Source organism: Ranitomeya imitator, chromosome 2 (assembly GCF_032444005.1).
Source record: "Ranitomeya imitator isolate aRanImi1 chromosome 2, aRanImi1.pri, whole genome shotgun sequence".
Lineage (NCBI taxonomy): Eukaryota > Metazoa > Chordata > Amphibia > Anura > Dendrobatidae > Ranitomeya > Ranitomeya imitator.
In genome coordinates this window covers 759,661,787-759,684,044 of record NC_091283.1, presented here as the reverse complement: position 1 = coordinate 759,684,044, position 22,258 = coordinate 759,661,787, and the positions used below count along the sequence as shown (strand labels likewise).

The window sequence follows — 22,258 nt, the reverse complement described above, 5'->3', positions numbered from 1 at the left end:
CCCATAAAGATATTTGCTCCATATAATGCTGCACATGACCCCATACAGATATTTGCCCCATATAATGCTGCACATGGCCCCATAAGATGCTCCATACAGATATATGCCCCATATAATGCTGCACATGGCCCCATAAGATGCTCCATACAGATATTTGCTGCATATAATGCTGCACATGGCCCCATAAGATGCTCCATAGAGATATTTGCCCCCATATAATGCTGCACATGGCCCCATAAGATGCTCCGTACAGATATTTGCCCCATATAATGCTGCATATGGCCCCATAAGATGCTCCATACAGATATATGCCCCATATAATGCTGCACATGGCCACATAAGATGCTCCATACAGATATTTGCCCCATATGCGGTTTCTGCGATTACAAAAAAAAAAATCAGATACTCACCTCTCAGGCCCCCCGGCATTTGCTATATTCACCTGCTCTCCGTTCCGGTCACATGGTACCGCTCATTACAGTAATGAATATGCTGCTCCACCCCTATGGGAGTGGAATCTGGTCCATATTAATTGCTGTAATGAGCGGCACCATGTGACTGCTCACTACAGGTAGAAGCTCATGGCGCCGAGAACCAGGGACGTGCAGGGACAGCACCAGGAGCAGGTGAGTATTATTACACAGTTGCCGCTCCCGCTCCCCTGCCGACCCCTGGGTATGACTCGAGTATAAGCCAAGAGGGACAATTTCAGCCTAAAAAAATGGGCTGCAATTCTCGGCTTACACTCGAGTATATACGGTAAGTAAAAAAAGAATGATTAGCAAAGAGTGGAGAAAACAGGTTGTAATCAATGGCCAATAGTGTCTTACAAAGAATAAATAACACAAATAGCATTTCAGAATGTCAAAACAGGTGATGATAAACAACAACCAATGGTACATTATAGTATTCAAGTAAAACGTCCAAGTATTGTCCTATTAATGTGTGCCTAATATGTAACATAAGAAAAGAAAAAGTAATGTTTACCAAAACAGGCGCAACAAAGGTTGGGAGAAAAAGAATGCACCACATTTTTCACCACGCAAGTGGCTATGTCAGGGGTAGATTGAAAATAACAAAAGAATATGGTCTATTTATAATAGAAAAAAAATGAAAAACTATTAAAACAAAAATGGTGTTTCATTCTAAATGTATCAATTTGAGACCCTGAGTCATTTCTTTGTCCTTGCTGCATGATACCTCTGTGGGATGGTTATCACTTAACCCAGAAGTGGAGAACTTCTGCTCCATGGGCCATCATTTGCACCCCGCGATGACCTTCTCTTATTCTCCCAGGAGGATTCTTGGGGACCGCAGTGCTCAGGCCAGTGGTCGCATTTTGACAGCCCTTTCATTCCTTATTGCACTGTGAGCATGCAGCATTCACTACTGTATGCTGCGGAGCATGCATTGAGAGATTATGTCTTGACGCGGGCCAGTGTCAGTGTCTGGCTGTACTTTGTTGGTAGAGTTAGAACACAGTGCTCTCCAGATCCACAAATGAATAAAACAATGCCAGCCCCCATGTCTCCTGTGATGTACATACCCCAGCTTGACTTTCTCCTGTGATATATGTACTCCAGCCCTACTGTCTTCTGTGATAAAACTGCTGCAGCCCCAACATCTCCTGTGAGCTATATATGCTGCAGCCCCAGCATCTCCTGTGTGATGTATATGCCCCTGGGTCTCCTATGTGATTTGTATGGTCTAGCACCATTGCCTCTATGTGATTTATATGCTCAAGCCCCAGTGCCTTTTATGTAATATACACGCTCCAGCATCTCCAAAGTGATGTATTTTCTCCAGCTCTAGAATTTTTATGTGATGTATAATGATCCAGCCACAGTTTTACCTATGTCATGCGTATACTCCAGCCCCAGTGTCTCCTATGTAATGTATATATTGCAGACCTCCCACTGCTAGCCTTCTATAAATGTGAAGTGAGCAGTGATTACGGTAATTTCCCACATGTACACACGTGGTCAAAATTGTTGGTACCCCTCGTTTAATGACAGAAATATCCAAAATGGTCACAAAAACAACTTGAATCTGACAAAAGTAATAATAAATAAAAAGTCTATGAAAATGAACAAATTAAAGTCAGACATTGCATTTCAACCATGCTTCCACAGAATTAAAAAAATAAAATAAAACTCATGGACTAGGCCTGGACAGAAATGATGGTACCCTTAACTTAATATTTTGTTGAACAACCTTTTGAGGCAATCACTGTAATCAAACGATTCCTGTAACTGTCAATGACAATCCTGTACCTCTCGACAGGTATTTTGGCCCACTCCTCAAGAGCAAAGTAATCCAGTTGTCTCGTGTTTGAAGGTTGCCTTTTCCAGATGACATGTTTCAGCTCTTTCCAAAGATGTTCAATAGGATTTAGGTCAGGGCTCATAGAAGGCCACTTCAGAATAGTCCAATGTTTTCCTCTTAGTCATTCTTGGCTGTTTTTAGCTGTGTGTTTTGGGTCATTATCATGTTGCAAGACCCATGACCTGTGACTGAGATCAAGCTTTCTGACACTGGGCAGCACATTTCTTTCTAGAATCCTTTGATAGTCTTGAGATTTCATTGTACCCTGCACAGCTTCTAGACACCCTGTGCCAGATACAGCAAAGCAGCCCCAGAATATAACAGAGCCTCCTCCATGTTTCACAGTAGGGACAGTGTTCTTTTCTTGATATGATTCATTTTTCCATCTGTGAACATAGAGCTGATGTGCCTTGCCAAAAAGTAAAATTTCTCCCAGAAGCTTTGTGGCTTGTCAACATGTAGTTTGGCAAATTCCAGTCTGACTTTTTTATGTTTTTTTTCAACAATGGTGTCCTCCTTAGTCGTCTCCCAGGAAGTCCACTTTGGCTTTAACAATGACGGATGGTGCGGTCTGACACTGATGTTCCTTGAGCTTGAAGTTCACCTTTAATCTGTTTAGAAGTTTTTCTGGGCTCTTTTGTTACCATTTGTATTATTCGTCTCTTTTATTTGTCATCAATTTTCCTCCTGTGACCACGTCCAGGGAGGTTGGCTACAATTCCATGGCTCTTAAATTTTTGAATAATATGTGCAACTGTAGTCACAGGAACATCAAGCTGCTTGGAGATGGTCTTATAACTTTTACCTTTAACATGTTTGTCTATAATTTTCTTTCTAATCTCCTGAGACAACTCTTTCCTTTGCTTCCTCTGGTCCATGTTGAGTGTGATACACACCATGTCACCAAACAGCACAGTGAGTATCTGTAGCCCTATATACAGGCCCACTCACTGATTCCAGGACTGTAGACACCTGTGATGCTAGTAAGGCCTATTTCACACATCAGTTTTTTAGAATCAGTCACAAACCGTCAAAGTGTTGAAAAGACTGATCCTGTGCAGATTGTAAAAAAACTGATGCACTGGATCCGTTTTTTTAAAGGATCCGTTGAAGCAGCTGCTGCAGGAATTTAAAGGAACAGGATTCTGGAGAGAGAGAGAGACCCTGAATGGAAAAATGGTTAAATTAAGGGAACAAAAATTCTTCCAGGCATGCTCAGTTTCAAAAAAACGGAATCCGTTGCTGGATTCCGTCTTTTGACTGACAGCGACGGATCCTGTGCCCACAGGCTTCAATTATAGCCATCAACAAACGGCGCGGGATCCATCGCTGTCCGACTTTTCGATGTACACTAAAACGTTACTATGTCCGTTGTCTCTGGCCAACGGACATAGACTTTACGACGGATCCGTCAAACGACGGATGAAACGGAAGGCCATCCGTCACAATCCATCGCTAATACGAGTCTATGAGAAAAAAACGGATCCAGCAGCAACATTTGCTAGATCCATTTTTTTAAAAAACGACAGATTTTGATGGAAACAATAAGACTGATGTGTGAAAGAGGCCTTAGTGGACACACCGTGATTTAACATGTCCTTTTTATCACATTATTTTCAGAGGTACCATCATTTCTGTCCAGGCCTATTTCATGAGTTTTATTTTTTTTTATTCTGTGGAAGCATGGTTGAAAAGCAATGTCTGACTTTCATTTGTTCATTTTCCTAGATCTTTTATTCGTTATTACTTTTGTCAGACTCAAGTCATTTCTGTGACCATTGTGTATTTTTCTGCCATTAAATGAGGGGTACCAACAATTTTGACCACATGTATAATATACATCTGTGTTCAGAACAACTTACTGCAGCGAGTTCTTTACAAAACTATTCCCAACGAGTTGACTGCGCTTCAGACCAATGCAAAAACAGTTATGAGTAGCAACATGTCAAGTATCACCTAACATCACACATCTCCCCAAAGAAAAGCAGTTCTAGACATCACATTAGGGGTAAGTTATTTGACCAAATATAGCAGGATCATTTTCAAGTTGATAATTTTGTGATGGCATAAATATCCAAATGGCTCTTGGCTGAAAAAAGGTTGCCCATCCCTGACCTAACCCATCAAGCACCTTGGGTCTGCCACTTAGAGTGTTTTTCTGTATTCAGAAGTGCACAGATACTCAGGCCTTCTGGTTTCCTGTGTGCCAGAGACATGACTTTTGCACTAAAATAAATACACAAAACACACTATTTTGGTTGTCAAAATGGCCACAGCTTTTATTTAAATCACAGGATTAAATAATCACAGTAGGAATCAAGTGGAGTGCTAGTACATTGGGATTCACAAGTACTGTGATACCCAAAGCTGTCTGACATACATCACCAGGACAGACAGCCATAAAGGGGCAGCACTCACTGGCTTGCCATTCAAGCAGAGCCAGTAAACTTTCAGGGCACCAATGACCCTATTATCATCACTCCTGTGCTTAACCACTGTGCCTGCCCCAATTAACGTAACCATTACATCGTTCCTGAGGCTGGCCACCAAAGCTGAGCCTGTTCACCACCATGAGGTTTTACATCCTCTATGAGTTAAAATGAGTCTACCTTAATTTGTCTGCAACTTCTACCTGACTCCTAAACCGCAAAGCCGTGACGAGTTATAAATTCCAAGTCACATTTGACACTTTTTTTTTTAAATTAAATCACTTTTGTAAAGTTAAAAACTAGTAGTCCCTGGAAAAACATTAAGGGGACTAAACTTGGCTAACCTCCGACTCACAAAGAGTCATCCTACAGTGCTAAGGAGAGGAAAAAACCATGTGGAGGAAACATCTAGGGAACCATGGCTGATGGATTGCCCTTCCCTTGGGATTAGAAGGTTAATGCAAATGATAACTCTTTATAGCCAATATAAAATTGAACCTGGTACAATATATTCAATGGCAAATTCAAAAATACAATAAAGCATTCATCATTATACAAGCATTAATTAAAATGATTTATGATAGAGATTATAAACAGGGCGGGAAGGTGGGTAATTTTCCTCCAGTTCATCCAGAGAGAAAGAGGAAGTGAGAGCCAGAGTTACCTCACCTATATAAGCCCCCACCCTCCTCACAGTAATACACCAGGCACAAACATACTAAGCTCCTTCATCTTAACATAGTAACATAGTAACATAGTTAGTAAGGCCGAAAAAAGACATTTGTCCATCCAGTTCAGCCTATATTCCATCATAATAAATCCCCAGATCTACGTCCTTCTACAGAACCTAATAATTGTAAGATACAATATTGTTCTGCTCCAGGAAGACATCCAGGCCTCTCTTGAACCCCTCGACTGAGTTCGCCATCACCACCTCCTCAGGCAAGCAATTCCAGATTCTCACTGCCCTAACAGTAAAGAATCCTCTTCTATGTTGGTGGAAAAACCTTCTCTCCTCCAGACGCAAAGAATGCCCCCTTGTGCCCATCACCTTCCTTGGTATAAACAGATCCTCAGCGAGATATTTGTATTGTCCCCTTATATACTTATACATATTTGATCGCCCCTCAGTCGTCTTTTTTGTAGACTAAATAATCCTAATTTCGCTAATCTATCTGGGTATTGTAGTTCTCCATCCCCTTTATTAATTTTGTTGCCCTCCTTTGTACTCTCTCTAGTTCCATTATATCCTTCCTGAGCACCGGTGCCCAAAACTGGACACAGTACTCCATGTGCGGTCTAACTAGGGATTTGTACAGAGGCAGTATAATGCTCTCATCATGTGTATCCAGACCTCTTTTAATGCACCCCATGATCCGGTTTGCCTTGGCAGCTGCTGCCTGGCACTGGCTGCTCCAGGTAAGTTTATAATTAACTAGGATCCCCAAGTCCTTCTCCCTGTCAGAATTACCCAGTGGTTTCTTAAAGCCACATCACTCTTGTTTAAAATCCACACCTCAATACAAACAAAGCTGCAGGAGTTAAAGGTCCACCCATCCCCATATCATGTCCTCCTCCATCTAGTCTCCGGTGGTTTCTGTCTGCACCTACAGTTAGGTCCATATATATTTGGACAGAGACAACATTTTTCTAATTTTGGTTATAGACATTACCACAATGAATTTTAAACAAAACAATTCCACTGCAGTTGAAGTTCAGACTTTCAGCTTTCATTTGAGGGTATCCACATTAAAATTGGATGAAGTGCTTAGGAGTTTCAGCTCCTTAACATGTGCCACCCTGTTTTTAAAGGGACCAAAAGTAATTGGACAGATTCCATAATTTTAAATAAAATGTTAATTTCTAGTACATGGTTGAAAACCCTTTGTTGGCAATGACTGCCTGAAGTCTTGAACTCATGGACATCACCAGACGCTGTGTTTCCTCCTTTTTGATGCTCTGCCAGGTCTTCACTGCGGTGGTTTTCAGTTGTTGTTTGTTTGTGGGCCTTTCTGTCTGAAGTTTAGTCTTTAACAAGTGAAATTCATGCTCAATTTTGTTGAGATCAGGTGACTGACTTGGCCATTCAAGAATATTCCACTTCTTTGCTTTAATAAACTCCTGGGTTGCTTTGGCTTTATGTTTTGGGTCACTGTCCATCTGTAGTATGAAACGACGACCAATCAGTTTGGCTGCATTTGGCTGGATCTGAGCCCACAGTATGTCTCTGAATACCTCAGAATTCATTCGGCTGCTTCTGTCCTGTGTCACATCATCAATAAACACTAGTGACCCAGTGCCACTAGCAGCCTTGCATGCCCAAGCCATCACACTGCCTCCACCGTGTTCTACCGATGATGTGGTATGCTTTGGATCATGAGCTGTACCACGCCTTCGCCATAATTTTCTCTTTCCATCATTCTGGTAGAGGTTGATCTTGGCTTCATCTGTCCAAAGAATGTTCTTCCAGAACTGTGCTGGCTTTTTTAGATGTTTTTTAGCAATGTCCAGTCTAGTCTTTTTATTCTTGATGCTTATGAGTGGCTTGCACCGTGCAGTGAACCCTCTGTATTTACTTTCATGCAGTCTTCTCTTTATGGTAGATTTGGATATTGATATGCCTACCTCCTGGAGAGTGTTGTTCACTTGGTTGGCTGTTGTGAAGGGGTTTCTCTTCACCATGGAGATAATTCTGCGATCATCCACCACTGTTGTCTTCCGTGGGCGCCCAGGTCTTTTTGCATTGATGAGTTCGCCAGTGCTTTCTTTCTTTCTTAGGATGTACCAAACTGTAGATTTTACCACTCCTAATATTGTAACAATTTCTCGGAAGGGTTTTTTCTGCTTTCGCAGCGTAAGGATGGCTTGTTTCACCTGCATAGAGAGCTCCTTTGACCGCATGTTTACTTCACAGCAAACCTTCCAAATGCAAGCACCACACCTCAAATCAACTCCAGGCCTTTTATCTGCTTAATTGAGAATGACATAACGAAGGGATTGCCCACACCTGTCCATGAAATAGCCTTGGAGTCAATTGTCCAATTACTTTTGGTCCCTTTAAAAACAGGGTGGCACATGTTAAGGAGCTGAAACTCCTAAACCCTTCATCCAATTTTAATGTGGATACCCTCAAATGAAAGCTGAAAGTCCGATCTTCATCTGCATCTGAATTGTTTTGTTTAAAATTCATTGTGGTAATGTCTATAACCAAAATTAGAAAAATGTTGTCTCTGTCCAAATATATATGGACCTAACTGTATAACAACTGCTGCACCCACTAGACATTGCTGGATAGCAAAAACCTGATCGCAAATTCCTTTAAATATGTAAAAAATGCAGTTGAAAGAAAAGTCCTTTGGTTTGATTTTTTCAATCATTTTATTTCTAGGTTGTTACTTTAGAAAAAAGATGTATCCTCTCCAAAGTCAATGGCGGACTAAAGATTGTTTGGACTGTTCATGTAATTTTTATGGGAGTTACAAATGCTGCACAGCGTAAGATAATCCCTTCACTAATCACTCATAATTAATAGTATATCAACATTAAGAACTGTGTATGATAAAATGTGCCTTATAGCTGCAATAAATGCATGTAGAAAGATAGAATATGTTTAACAACATGGATATACCACACTATAAAAAAAATAAATACAAAGAGGAAGGTTTATAAGGAAGCATTTTCCATCTTTAAACACTATTGAGTATTAGGCTGCCGTCACACTAGCAGTATTTGGTCAGTATTTTACATCAGTATTTATAAGCCAAAACCAGGAGTGGAACAATCAGAGGAAAAGTATAACAGAAACATATGCACCACTTCTGCATTTATCACCCATTCCTGGTTTTGGCTTACAAATACTGATGTAAAATACTGACCAAATACTGCTAGTGTGACGGCAGCCTTAGGCCAGTCTCACACGTCCAGATAATTCTGGTACCGGAAAAATCGGTACCGGAATTATCCGTGTCCGTGTGTCCGTGTGCTCCCGTGCACATCAGTGTGGCACACGTGCGGCATCCGTGTGCGCCCGTGTGCCGATTGAGTACCACATGCACCGTGCAGGAGACAGCGCTACAGTTAAGCGCTGTCCCGTGCATCTGGTGCTGAAACCGCCATTCATTTCTTCTCTCCAGCATCGTTCGCTGGAGAGAAGATATGAAAAATCTTTTTTTTTTTTTTTGGTATTTAAAAAAAAGATCCCTGTTCCCAACCCCCTCCCACCCCCTGTGCGCCCCTCCTCCCCCCCCCCCCCCCCCCCGCTGTTAATAAAATACTTACCCGGCTCCCTCGCTGCTTCTTCTCCTCGTCACAGCTTCTCCTGTATGAGCGGTCACGTGGTGCCGCCCATTACAGTGATGAATATGTGGCTCCACCCCTACTGTAGCGCTGTCTCTTGCACGGCACACGGACAACATCCGTGTGCGGTACGTGTTTTACACGGACCCATTGACTTTAATGGGTCCGTGTAATACGTGCGCTCCCATGAACACTGACATGTCTCCGTGTTTTCCAAACGGACACACGGTCCGTGAAAACACGCTGACATGTGCAGAGACACATTGATTTTAATGTGTCTACGTGAGTCAGGGTCTCTGGTACGTGAGGAAACTGACACCTCACGTACCGGAGCCACTGACGTGTGAAACCGGCCTTATTCTTTGAAATTACTTTTTTTTAAAATAATTAACAGGACTGAGAACTGCTTGCTCGAAATGTGTAGACCCACTGTCTCTCTTCCCCCTTTTTCATCATGCTTTTAATTTTTTCTTGGATTTAGCTTTTCCAATAAATGTGTTGTTTTAATTTTACAACTATGTTTTGTGGTTGCTGGAACGAACATTTCCTTCATAGATGTATTTATCCTAATTGTACCTCAGCTTTATCACCATGATGATTCATGTCACACATATAAAATACCTTAGACACTATTCACGTGTAAGAATTTGGTCAGTATTATTGCATCAGTATTATTACGCCAAAACAGGAGTGGAAAACATATAACTTAGTTTACAATTACTAATGAAATACTGGCCCAAAATACGGAAGTGTGAATAAGGGTTAAAGTGTTGTTTCTCATCTTATACACAGCACTGCATAGATGTGGCTTGCATTGTATAGCGGTTATTTTTTTACAATTGCAGTACATAATGTGTTTTTATTGCTCCTCTGTTCCATATAGTTACGGCAGACCAGTAAATTATGATGAAGAGAGATGCAAATTTGTGTTTGACGAAAAGGAATGTGAATACAAACTGATTCCAAACGAAGATCCAAACAAACAGTGTTTGTCGTACGGAATGGTGGGATGAGTCTATTGTCTGCAACGTCCACATCAATACTCCTCTTTATAAAAGATAATTAACAATGTGTAGGCACCTAAATAAAAAATGTGCTTTTTTCATCATCTTACCACTATTGGAATTTTTCCTCTTTTTCAGAATGTTACATGGTAAAATGAATGGGGTCGTTCAAAACTACAACTCTTCCAGCGAAAAAAACAAACCCAAATTGTTATATAGCTATGTCAACGAATAATAAAAATGTTATAGCTCTTGGAAGAAGGGGAGTGAGGCAATGTGCTCACAATGCGTTTTTTTTACACTTGTGTTTTTGCTGCATTTTGCATTTCCAGTAAAGTGGATGGGATTTATAGAAATCTCCTGCCCAGTGTGCTTCTTTTTTACTCAGCGTAAACTGAGCTGTGTTGTGGGTTTCAAATCCGCATCATATCAATTTCTCTTGCAGGTACACTGAATATTCCTGTGCAGATTTTAGCCAAAGACTTGCATTAGATGTGGAAAAACCGCACTTAAAAACCTCACATGCGCACATGACTGTATGAATAAAATTCTGGCAAAATCAAATGTCAGGACGTATAAAAAACAAAGCAGCTTTCTTTAGAGAACAACACATAAAAAAAAGAGACAAAAACCACAGCACTCAAAAACGCAATTGAAAAATGCAAGTAACCAAATTTACTTAATAGGTGCAGAAAATCTGCATGATCAAGAACACATCAAAAGCTTTTTTGGGGAACGTAGTCTAAAAGCAAAAAATTAAAAGCGAAAAATTCCCCGGTTATGAAAGGGTTAAAATTGTAGGGGCTCTGAGTCTTTCTTTGTAATCGAGAGAAGGAGGGCCATCTGTACTCAGAAACTTCATCTCTATCTTATCCCAGCCTGATAATAGCAAATGCGAGAGATGGAATAGGTGATAAATATTCCAGTTATGGAAACTCCTTTTACACTCTAAGGCCGGGATCACACATGCGAGAAATACGACCGAGTCTTGCATGGTAATACCCGGCATTGCCGCCGTCACTCATATAGCAATACATGCGGCCGCACGCTTCGCTCCTGAGTGATGGCGGCAATGCCGGGTATTACCATGCGAGACTCAGATGTATTTCTCGCATGTGTGATCCCGGCCTAAGGGTATGTTTCCACGTTCAGGAAACGCTGCGTGTTTGACGCTGCGTAGAGCCGCAGCGTCAAACACGCAGCGTCCAGATGTTACAGCATAGTGGAGGGGATTTCATGAAATCCTGTCTCCACTATGCATTAAAAGACGCATGCGGCATACCCGCGGAAATGGACATGCTGCGCGTCTTTTAAGAACGCAGCATGTCCTTACTATGCTGAAACAACGCAAGAACAACGCAGGTGACCTGCCAGTGACCTCAGGTGCAGATTTGGTCAGAATTTTACCTGCATAAAATCCTGACCAAATCCTGATGCAATCCTGAATGTGGACACATACCCTTAGGCTGCAGTCACACAGTCAGTATTTGGTCAGTATTTTACATCAGTATTTGTAAGCCAAAACCAGGAGTGGAACAATCAGAGGAAAAGTATAATAGAGACACGTCACCACTTCTGGATTTATCACCCACTCCTGGTTTTGGCTTACAAATACTGATGTAAAATACTGACCAAATGCTGCTAGTGTGACGGCAGCCTAAAATTGAATTTATTATTCATAACTTATAATAGAAAATCATGCTTTACAGCTAAAGCTTAAATTTGAGAATCTGAAATAATTTGCATGTTTGTAATATATAGTTATTAGTATTACCAAAATAGTGCATGTGGAGATTTCCAATTAGCAGACCATGGGTCCGCATGTAAAATCAGCCATGTGCATTGGCACATCGGCTATAATGTAGCCTACGTGTTTGTATTTTGTTGTGCACAGTGCACACAGGCAGCATGTGGACTCATAAGGGTGTTTTCATGTCCAGTATTTGCTGCGGATTGGACGCTGTGCACAGCCGCAGCGTCCAGATATTACAGCATAGTGAATGGGATTTTATGAAATCCCATCTCCACTAGTGCAGCAACCAGGCAACCCCCACATGTACTTATGCTGGCTAAGGCCGGTTTCACACGTCAGTGGCTCCGGTACGTGAGGTGACAGTTTCCTCACGTACCAGAGACACTGACTCACGTAGACACATTAAAATCAATGTGTCTCTGCACATGTCAGCGTGTTTGTCCCCTGCGTGCGGTGCTGAAGCTGGTATTCATCCCTTCTTACCAGCAGCGTTCGCTGGAGAGAAGGAATGAATAATCTTTTTTTTTTTTTTTTCCTTAACCCTGCTGTTCTGTTCGGTCTGGGGAGACCTATTTTGAACTTTGGTATTTTTTGGGGTGTTCAAGATGCGGTTCTGAAACTTGTGGTTGATTGACTTAAATGAGGATGGGTCGGTCGGCCACGGGTTTCAGAGCCGCATCTTGAATATTTTAAAGAATATTGAAGTTCAAAGTCGGTCATTTTTGACCAACAGAACAGCAGGTTAAAAATAAAGTTTGTGCGTCCCCTCCCGCCTCCCATCCCCTGTGCGCCCCCCTCCCCCGCTTGCCAGGAAATACTCACCGACACCCAGCTCCAGCGATGTCTCCTCTCAGCGGCTGCAGCCTGTGCTGTGTGAGCGGTCACGTGGTTACAATGAGGAGCTCTGTGCCAGTGTCAACAAGTATGCCCCCTACCTGATGAAGGAACCTGCACTTTCACCTGCACCTTCCTCTTTGTCCCCGTGTAAGGTGGTATAGTATGCGGGAAAAGGAACCTGACTTTCAGCAGGGTCAGATTCTGGCTGTGTAGAGTGCAAGGGGAATGTAGTGGTCTGGGTCAATGTACCAGCCGACTCATCAAGCAGTGGCTGGGCAATGGGCAGGATGAGGAGGAAACACAGATATAGGCCCAAATAATAACGTAGGCCAAATGCAGTTCAAAATTGGTAACAGGAGTACACAGGCGGCATTGCTTTGTTCAGTGGAGGACAACTGTATTGAGTGGTGCAGAGAGACTTAGTAGGCCCAAAATAAAAAAGTAGGCTAAATGCAGTTCAAAATTGGTAACAGGAGTACACAGGCGGCATTGCTTTGTTCAGAGGAGGAGGACAACTGTAATGAGTGGCTGACAGCCAGACACAGGAAGTAGGCCCAAATGATAAAGTAGGCTAAATGCAGTTCAAAATTGGTAACAGGAGTACACAGGCGGCATTGCTTTGTTCAGTGGAGGACAACTGTATTGAGTGGTGCAGAGAGACTTAGTAGGCCCAAAATAAAAAAGTAGGCTAAATGCAGTTCAAAATTGGTAACAGGAGTACACAGGCGGCATTGCTTTGTTCAGTGGAGGACAACTGTATTGAGTGGTGCAGACAGACTTAGTAGGCCCAAAATAAAAATGTAGGCTAAATGCAGTTCAAAATTGGTAACAGGAGTAGAGGCGGCATTGCTTTGTTCAGTGGAGGAGGACAACTGTAATGAGTGGCGCAGAGAGACTTAGCAGGCCCAAAATAAAAAAGTAGACTAAATGCAGTTCAAAATTGGTAACAGGAATAAACTGGCGGCATTGCTTTGTTCAGCAGAGGACAACTGTAAGGAGTGGCTGACACAGTTACTAGGCCCAAATAAGTAAGTAGGCTAAATGCAGTTCAAAATTGGAAACAGGGCTAAAAAGGCGGCATTGCTTTGTTCAGCGGAGGACAACTGTAATGAGAGGCTGACACAGTTAGTAGGCCCAAAAAAGTAAGTAGGCTAAATGCAGTTCAAAATTGGTAACAGGACTAAACAGGCAGCATTGCTTTATTCAGTGGAGGACAACTATATTGAGTGGCTGACACAGTTAGTAGGCCAAAATAATAAAGTGGGCTAAATGTCTGCCAAAAAATTGTTCATAAATAAACAGGTGGCATAGCTAGGTACAGGGGTGGGCTCCTCTGCTGAGTAGCAGACAGTGGTAGTTGGCGCAAAGTATTAAGGGGTCTAAATGGAGGCCAGGGCCCCTGTATATTTTTACTATCATCTATCATTTCAACAAATTTGTATTGGTAGTGCCATTGATGGATTTAACTGCACAGACTACACAGTGGTGGAGCAGGGAGAGGTAAGTTTTGCAAGTGGTAGAGCACTGGGGGGGAACACTTTCTTGTGGGCGGCGGTACTGGCACAGGGCCCCTCATATTACGACGGTGTGTCTGACGTTGGTTGTGCACCACCACCATCAGAGACACTTCATTGTACTATGAGGGACCCTGTGACAGTGCCGTCGCCCAAGAGTGGGCACACCCACCTGTCCAGGCAAATGGCACTCGCACGGGTGCTTGCGCCAAGTGGTTACCACGGCCCTGTGGGGGGAGTCAACCCATTTAGGGAGGTATAAAAATGGCCTATGGTGGACATTCAGCAGCTGCAAATGGAGGAATTGGAGCAGTCAGTAAGAGGAGGCCAAAAGCAAGACATTTTTCTGGCAAGCTACGTGTCAGCAAGGGAAGGTGGGGCAAAATAATTTGAAATCCATGATTGGTTCATTTTAATGAAGGTTAGATCATCAACATTTCGGGTAGCCAGACGTGTCCTTTTTTCGGTCAGTATTGAACCAGCAGCACTGAAGACTCTTTCTGATAGCACAATAGCAGCTGGGCAAGCGAGCTCCTGTAATGCATATTCTGCCAAGTCAGGCCTGGTGTCTATTTTAGATGCCCAGTAATCAAAGGGGAATGACCTGTGAGGGAGAACATCGATAAGGGAGGAAAAATAGTTCGTAACCATACTGGACAAATGCTGTCTCCTGTCATTTTGAATCGATGCAGCAGTACCTGTCGTGTCTGCGGTCATTGCGAAATCACTCCACAACCTGGTCATAAAACCCCTCTGTCCAACGCCACTTTGGATTTGTCCACCTTTAACACCTCTGCCATGTTGACCCCCAACAGCTCATGTGAGAACCATCACCGCCGCTGTGTGTTGGGAATGCCTGAACCAAACAGTCTATAAGAGTTGCTTGTTTGGTAGCCAAAATTTGCTCAAGGTTCTCATGTGGCATGATATTTTGTAATTATCATCTCTGCATCCACCACATTAACCCAGTGCGCCGTGATGGACACGTAACGTCCCTGGCCATGCCTACTGGCCCATGCATCTGTTGTGAGGTGCACCTTTCTACTGACTGATTGCCTGAGTGCATGCGGTCTTTGACATGCTGGTGGAGGGCTGGGATGGCTTTTCTCGCAAAGAAGTGTCGACTGGGTAGGTCATACCATGGTACTGCATAGGCCATCAGGGCTTTGAAAGCTTCACTTTCAACTAACCGGTAGGGCATCATCTCTAACGAGACTAGTCTAGCAATGTGGGTGTTCAAACCCTGTGTACGCGGATGAGAGGATGAGTACTTACTTTTCCTAATGAGAGTCTCTTGTAGGGTGAGCTGGACTGGAGAGCTGCATATGTTGGAACTAGCGGGGTTGGTGGTGGACATGGCAGATTGAGAGAGGGTTGGTGATGGTATTCTTGATGTTCAAGTAAACAAGGCAGCACACTGCAGCGCTAAAACATTAGTTAAAAGACACAGTACCCACCTAATATACCCACAAATCTTGCCTAAACATAAATATAGATCATAATATATCTCATGGGGTAAAGGTGCACTGTGAAAGTTTCAGTGGATAACCACTGAGAAAGGGGAACCAAACCACCTGCCCACCACAGGATAAGAAATCACCAGAGGGTACCACAGCACTGATATCATTAATATGCCTTTATTACATATACTTTGGCAATTCATACAACAATTAATATATATATATTTTAAAAAATGAATACATATATGAATAAAAACAAAAACAAACCGCAGGAATAGTATTTGTATGGGGCCCAGAAATCTCAAAAAAATATAAATTAAAAACCCACCAGGGATAACAAAGCCAAATACTCGCCGTGCTACACAATTAAATGGTTCTTTAGTAAATCCAAAATAAAATCAAATCAAATTATATGTGACCCATATAAGATCTAATATATATAGAAAAAGGTGAAACCAAAAAAAAACTACTACACAGAATCTATTGTATTTTTTTAAAAAAATATAAAAAAGTGAAACTCCAATAAAAACCATATAATGTTTCAAAAACAACAAGAGTGCCGAAAAAATCAGATAAAAATTTATACAAGTGGGATTATAACAGCGTACCTCCTATAAAGTGTGCAAGTGCAAAAAGTGTTAATAACACAATGAGGTAGATGGAATATGTGTTAGTTCATTGATTATAAAGTGTCAGAGTGCAAAGAGTAATGATGGCAGTGATGGCACAGTGAGGTAGATGGGGATTGTATATACGCTCACTGCATATATCTATGCTAAATAGCCAAATTAAGCCGTGGGTACATAGGCATACAATCTATTAACACATTATAAATGTATACCCACGTGCAGACAAATGACTAAATCGGTAAAGCAAAGCCGCAAGTGAGCTCCCTGTATAATAGCAGATTAATAGCTAGGCGAGCAAACCATAGCCGCACATAAATTTTCCATAGCTACCTGTGGGGTAAGACTGGGTCCCGGACCTGCATGCGCCCGACGAGCGTTTCGGATGTCTTTCCTTCGTCAGGGGGTAGTTAATAATGATCCCAGAGGGGTTTATATAGCACACTCACTAGACGCTGCGGTCCGGATGTACGCGGCGCATGCGCAGCTTGGAGGCCGGCAAGTTCCGGTCTCCACGTCACATGATCCGTCACCACGGGAACGGAGTACCCGGCGTGACTAACAAATCAAGGACGCAGAGCGCCAGGACCCGCAGGCACGAACCGCGCATGCGCACCACCGGGACCACAGCGTGAGTGAAGTAGTACTCAGCTGTAAGTCTAGTGGAGCGCAAAAGATACCGACATGAAATAGCTGGATGACAGCGGGGCTGAATGAAATAGTACTCAGCTGTGAGTTTAGTGGAGCGCAAAAGATACTGACATGAAATAGCTGGATGACAGCGGGGTTGAATGAGTATGAGCGGGGGGGGGGAAGGGGAGGGGGGGTAATTTAAGTGAATATACTATAGCTCTCCAATATATTGGATGAAATAAGCCAGTTGGAGACATCCATAAAGGCTAATTAGAAAAGAAAAAAGAGGAAAAGGGGAAAAATAATGATACAAAAATAATAAACTTAATAAACAAAGGGGGAACTTCGGCCTTGGTAAAAACATGTGTAAATATACGTATATAGGTATATCGTGCACTATGACACGTGCACATACATTAACACATGACTGAAATATCCCACACTCATACAATACAGCTATCCCATCGTTCCTTACCAACACAAAAACAGCACCGGGGTGCAAACCTTGCGGCCAATGTGTGGCCTGTAATAATATTAAAAGAACCAATACTTTTTGTAACTATAATGGTAATACTACATACAAAATCAAACAGACAATTAATTGCACCTCAAAAGCTGTTATTTATCATGCCACCTGTCCATGCTCCCTGGTGTTTGGCGCGGTTATACCCCTTTTTCACTGACCGCTTACTATACCCTCTTTCCAAGAATCTTTCTTTTAAGTCATTTGATTGGTTTTCAAAGTCTACTTCATTTGAACAGATCCTCCGTAGACGTAGAAATTGGCCTATTGGAATTGAATTAATCATGTTGGGAGGATGCGACGAAGAGGCGTGTAATAGTGCGTTTACTGCTGTCGACTTACGAAAAATATTTGTATACAGGCAACCACTCTCATCTCTATGTATACCCACGTCCAGAAATTCCATGAATTCCATATCACATTTGTATGTTAGACGGATGTTTAGCTCATTTTTATTCAAATGCTCCATAAAAATATGGAGTGAATCCATGGTGCCCTGCCAGACAAAAAATATGTCATCAATAAACCGCACCCAAATTGGGATGCGGTCCATTGACGACTCAAGCCCGGCGTGGAATAGGTCCCTCTCCCACAGCCCCAGGAACAGATTTGCATATGAGGGCGCAAAAGATGCGCCCATTGCTGTTCCCTGGAGCTGTAGGTAGAGGGACCCCTTGAAGAAAAAGAAATTTTTTGAGAGCGAAAATTCAAGCATCTGAACCATGAATTGTTTCATGGACGTGGGCATAGATGAGGAGTTCAAAACATATTCAGTGGCGCGAATGCCATCACTGTGGCGAATGTTGGTATACAGACTCTCTACGTCGCAGGATACCAGAAGTGTATTCTCGCCAATATAGAGTCCATCGATCTTTTTTAAGAATTCGTTTGTATCCTTTATAAATGAGGGCAAGTTCTCGACCAAGGGTTGTAATTTTGAATCAATAAACTTATTGATTTTTTCAAGGTAATTGCCACATCCAGATATGATGGGTCTACCAGGTGGTGTTTTTTGGTTTTTATGTACCTTGGGTAATAGGTAGAAGGTCGGTACAGTTGGTTCCGACACTTGAAGGGCTGTGAATAATTGTTTCAAGATCACTTCAGTTTCAAGGGCATCCTTCAAAATTATCGAAAGTTCGGTTCTGAATTTCCCCAAGGGATTAAATGTCATTTTCTTATAGTAAGTACTGTCCCTCAACTGGCGGAACACCTCAGTTTCATACATCTGTCTAGGCCAAATTACTATATTTCCCCCCTTGTCAGCCGGCTTAATTACCACATCACTTAATTGACTCAAATTTTTCAACGCTATTTTTTCTTTTTTATTTAAATTCTCGATACCTGGAAAACGGGGAATCTTGTCAAACTCCCTACTAACTGTTTTCACAAAAGTATCAATGACAGGACAGGCTGACAAGGGGGGAAATTTACGAGACTTTGGTCTGATGGAGGGTGGAATCTTACCTCCTAATTAGTGTTGAGCATTCCGATACCGCAAGTATCGGGTATCGGCCGATACTTGCGGTATCGGAATTCCGATACCGAGATCCGATATTTTTGTGATATCGGGTATCGGTATCGGAAGTGTAAAATAAAGAATTAAAATAAAAAATATTGTTATATTCACCTCTCCGGCGGCCCCTGGACATCAGCGGGAGGATCCGGCGTCCGGCACGGCTTCTTTCTTCAAAATGCGCGCCTTCAGGACCTGTGGAATGACGTCCCGGCTTCTGATTGGTCGCGTGCCGCCCATGTGACCGCCACGCGACCAATCAGAAGCCGCGACGTCATTCCTCAGCTAAAGTCCTAGAATGAGCGCCTTCTAGGACCTGAGGAATGACGTCGCGGCTTCTGATTGGTCGCGTGGCGGTCACATGGGCGGCACGCGACCAATCAGAAGCCGGGACGTCATTCCACAGGTCCTGAAGGCGCGCATTTTGAAGAAAGAAGCCGTGCCGGACGCCGGATCCTCCCGCTGATGTCCAGGGGCCGCCGGAGAGGTGAATATAACAATATTTTTTATTTTAATTCTTTATTTTACACTTTAATATGGATCCCAGGGCCTGAAGGAGAGTTTCCTCTCCTTCAGACCCTGGGATCCATGAGGATACATTCCGATACTTGATGTCCCATTGACTTGTATTGGTATCGGATATCGGTATCGGCAATATCCGATATTTTTCGGGTATCGGCCGATACTATCCGATACCGATACTTTCAAGTATCGGACGGTATCGCTCAACACTACTCCTAATGGATCATTATGTTCGCGGGCTAGTTCGTCCAAAATCTCTAGTGTCTCCTGCTCCGCCTCTGTTGGGAACAATTTAAGCAATTCTTCATTATGGAAATGTTTTTTTAAAAATTAGCTTCCTGGCAAATAAATGTAGGTCCTTAATGGCTACAAACTTATCAAATTGTGCTGTAGGGCAGAACGTGAGACCCTTCTTAGGGACATCTATTTCAAATTCAGTTAAAACATGATCACTCAGATTAATCACCTTTAAGTTGTTGTCAGGATTGGGTCGATAATTCCGTTTAGCAGGTGTATAGCGGGGTTCGCGCTTGCGTTTGGGCGTAGAAGCCATTGAAGCCAAGGTAGATACAGAGACGGACGAGGAGGCACCAGAGACGTCAACCGTAGCCAAGTTAGATGTGGTAGAGTCTATACGATCACGTGTATTGCCCTCTTGATGTTGTTTACGCCACCTATAAATTTTACCACTGGAAAAATCTCTTTGATCTCTCATTAATTTGCTTTTTTGGGTGGTCTGGATATCTTTAATCCATTGATCCATTTGCTTTTCAAGTAGGCTATCCATGGATGATAATTGTTCGACTGTTAGGCAATTCTTAGCTTTTACATATAGTTCATCTAATGATTTATCGATGGTGATTATATTTTGAGAGTTATACTTCACCAATAACTCCATCAGTTGCTTTGAAGCGATATTACACACACCTTCCCAGCTTTTTATAAAATCCTCGTCGGTGACAGGAAAAGCAGGTGTGACATGTATTCTTAATCCCCTAGGGATTAATTGGTGTTGTATATAATTTTCTAGAAAAGCCTTACTCCACCAGGCCCTAGTTCTTTTATATGTCAGATTCTTAATATTTTTAAAAAAAATCATCAAATTGCAAACCGTCTGTAACCACAATATTCGTATTGCCATGTGAGAATACGGCATTAATCTGTCCTTGCCATGACGCCTCTCTGGCTTTGAAATCCATATCCGGATGGTAAGGTAAAGAAACCTGTGCAGAACACAGCAGTATATAGTTAAAAGACACAGTACGCACCTAATATACCCACAAATCTTGCCTAAACATAAATATAGATCATAATATATCTCATGGGGTAAAGGTGCACTGTGAAAGTTTCAGTGGATAACCACTGAGAAAGGGGAACCAAACCACCTGCCCACCACAGGATAAGAAATCACCAGAGGGTACCACAGCACTGATATCATTAATATGCCTTTATTACATATACTTTGGCAATTCATACAACAATTAATATATATATATTTTAAAAAATGAATACATATATGAATAAAAACAAAAACAAACCGCAGGAATAGTATTTGTATGGGGCCCAGAAATCTCAAAAAAATATAAATTAAAAACCCACCAGGGATAACAAAGCCAAATACTCGCCGTGCTACACAATTAAATGGTTCTTTAGTAAATCCAAAATAAAATCAAATCAAATTATATGTGACCCATATAAGATCTAATATATATAGAAAAAGGTGAAACCAAAAAAAAAACTACTACACAGAATCTATTGTATTTTTTAAAAAAAATATAAAAAAGTGAAACTCCAATAAAAACCATATAATGTTTCAAAAACAACAAGAGTGCCGAAAAAATCAGATAAAAATTTATATAAGTGGGATTATAACAGCGTACCTCCTATAAAGTGTGCAAGTGCAAAAAGTGTTAATAACACAATGAGGTAGATGGAATATGTGTTAGTTCATTGATTATAAAGTGTCAGAGTGCAAAGAGTAATGATGGCAGTGATGGCACAGCGAGGTAGATGGGTAGGACCTGGTATAAGAGAGATGCCGTAAAGAGGCTACCAGGTACACATAAAATTGGCCATTTTTATGCGCTAAAAGCTCTCATTTTTCGTATTTCTAGTGCAGTAATGCAGTTCAAATTTCGTGTTTTCAAGTTTGCATGTTTTAGCGCTGCAGTGTGCTGCCTTGTTTACTTGACTATATGCGAGTTGGCGACTCTAGGTTCAGCACCTGTTCACACTGTGTCTAAGTTTGGATGTGCAGGTCAGGTTTTTGAAAAGGTATTCTTGATGTTGGCCTACCTACAGTGTTTCCTACCAAGAACCTTGTGATTCCCTGACGGCTTTGGCCTTGCGACGATACCTCCACATTTGCTGTTGGTGGTGTCCTTACCAGTGGGCTTACAGTGAAAGAAGCAATGCAGCGTTGCTGACTACCTTCATTCTGAGCGGGTGCACCAATGGTACGGGATGTTTGGTAGTTAGTCCAGGCTTGCAAGTGCTTGCTGGTTAAATGTCTACACATGCATGTTGTATTTAAATTTTGCTCATTCTTCCCTCTGCTAAAGGTCTTTGAGCATTTCTTACAGATAACTTTACGCGGATCATTCGGATCTTGGTTAAAAAATTCCCACACTGCACTCTCCCTACTATCGAATACCTTTTCAGGCATTGCACGCTGTTCTCCTTTCACCGGATGGCCACGCTGTCCTAAAAGTGTTTTTGGTTTTGTCAAACGTTTTTGGCCAGATACGGGCCTGCCAGATGACAGCTGTTGTGATGTAGATGGCTGCTGCAGATCATCCTCCTCCGCTTCTGAGCTACTGC

The 22,258-nt window shown here is 42.2% G+C and overlaps 1 protein-coding gene across 1 annotated transcript in view; it reads left to right on the top strand.

Annotated features, from left to right (window-relative positions):
* LOC138666810 (extracellular matrix organizing protein FRAS1-like) overlaps window positions 1-10,328 on the top strand; it is a 92,645-nt gene extending 82,317 nt beyond the window's left edge. Inside the window, exons 9-10 of the mRNA XM_069754985.1 lie at window positions 8,143-8,248; window positions 9,934-10,328. Of these exons, the coding sequence (XP_069611086.1) occupies window positions 8,143-8,248; window positions 9,934-10,063 (236 nt within the window). The 3' untranslated portion in view covers window positions 10,064-10,328. The remainder of the gene's footprint in view (window positions 1-8,142; window positions 8,249-9,933) is intronic.
* Window positions 10,329-22,258: the final 11,930 nt, after the last annotated feature.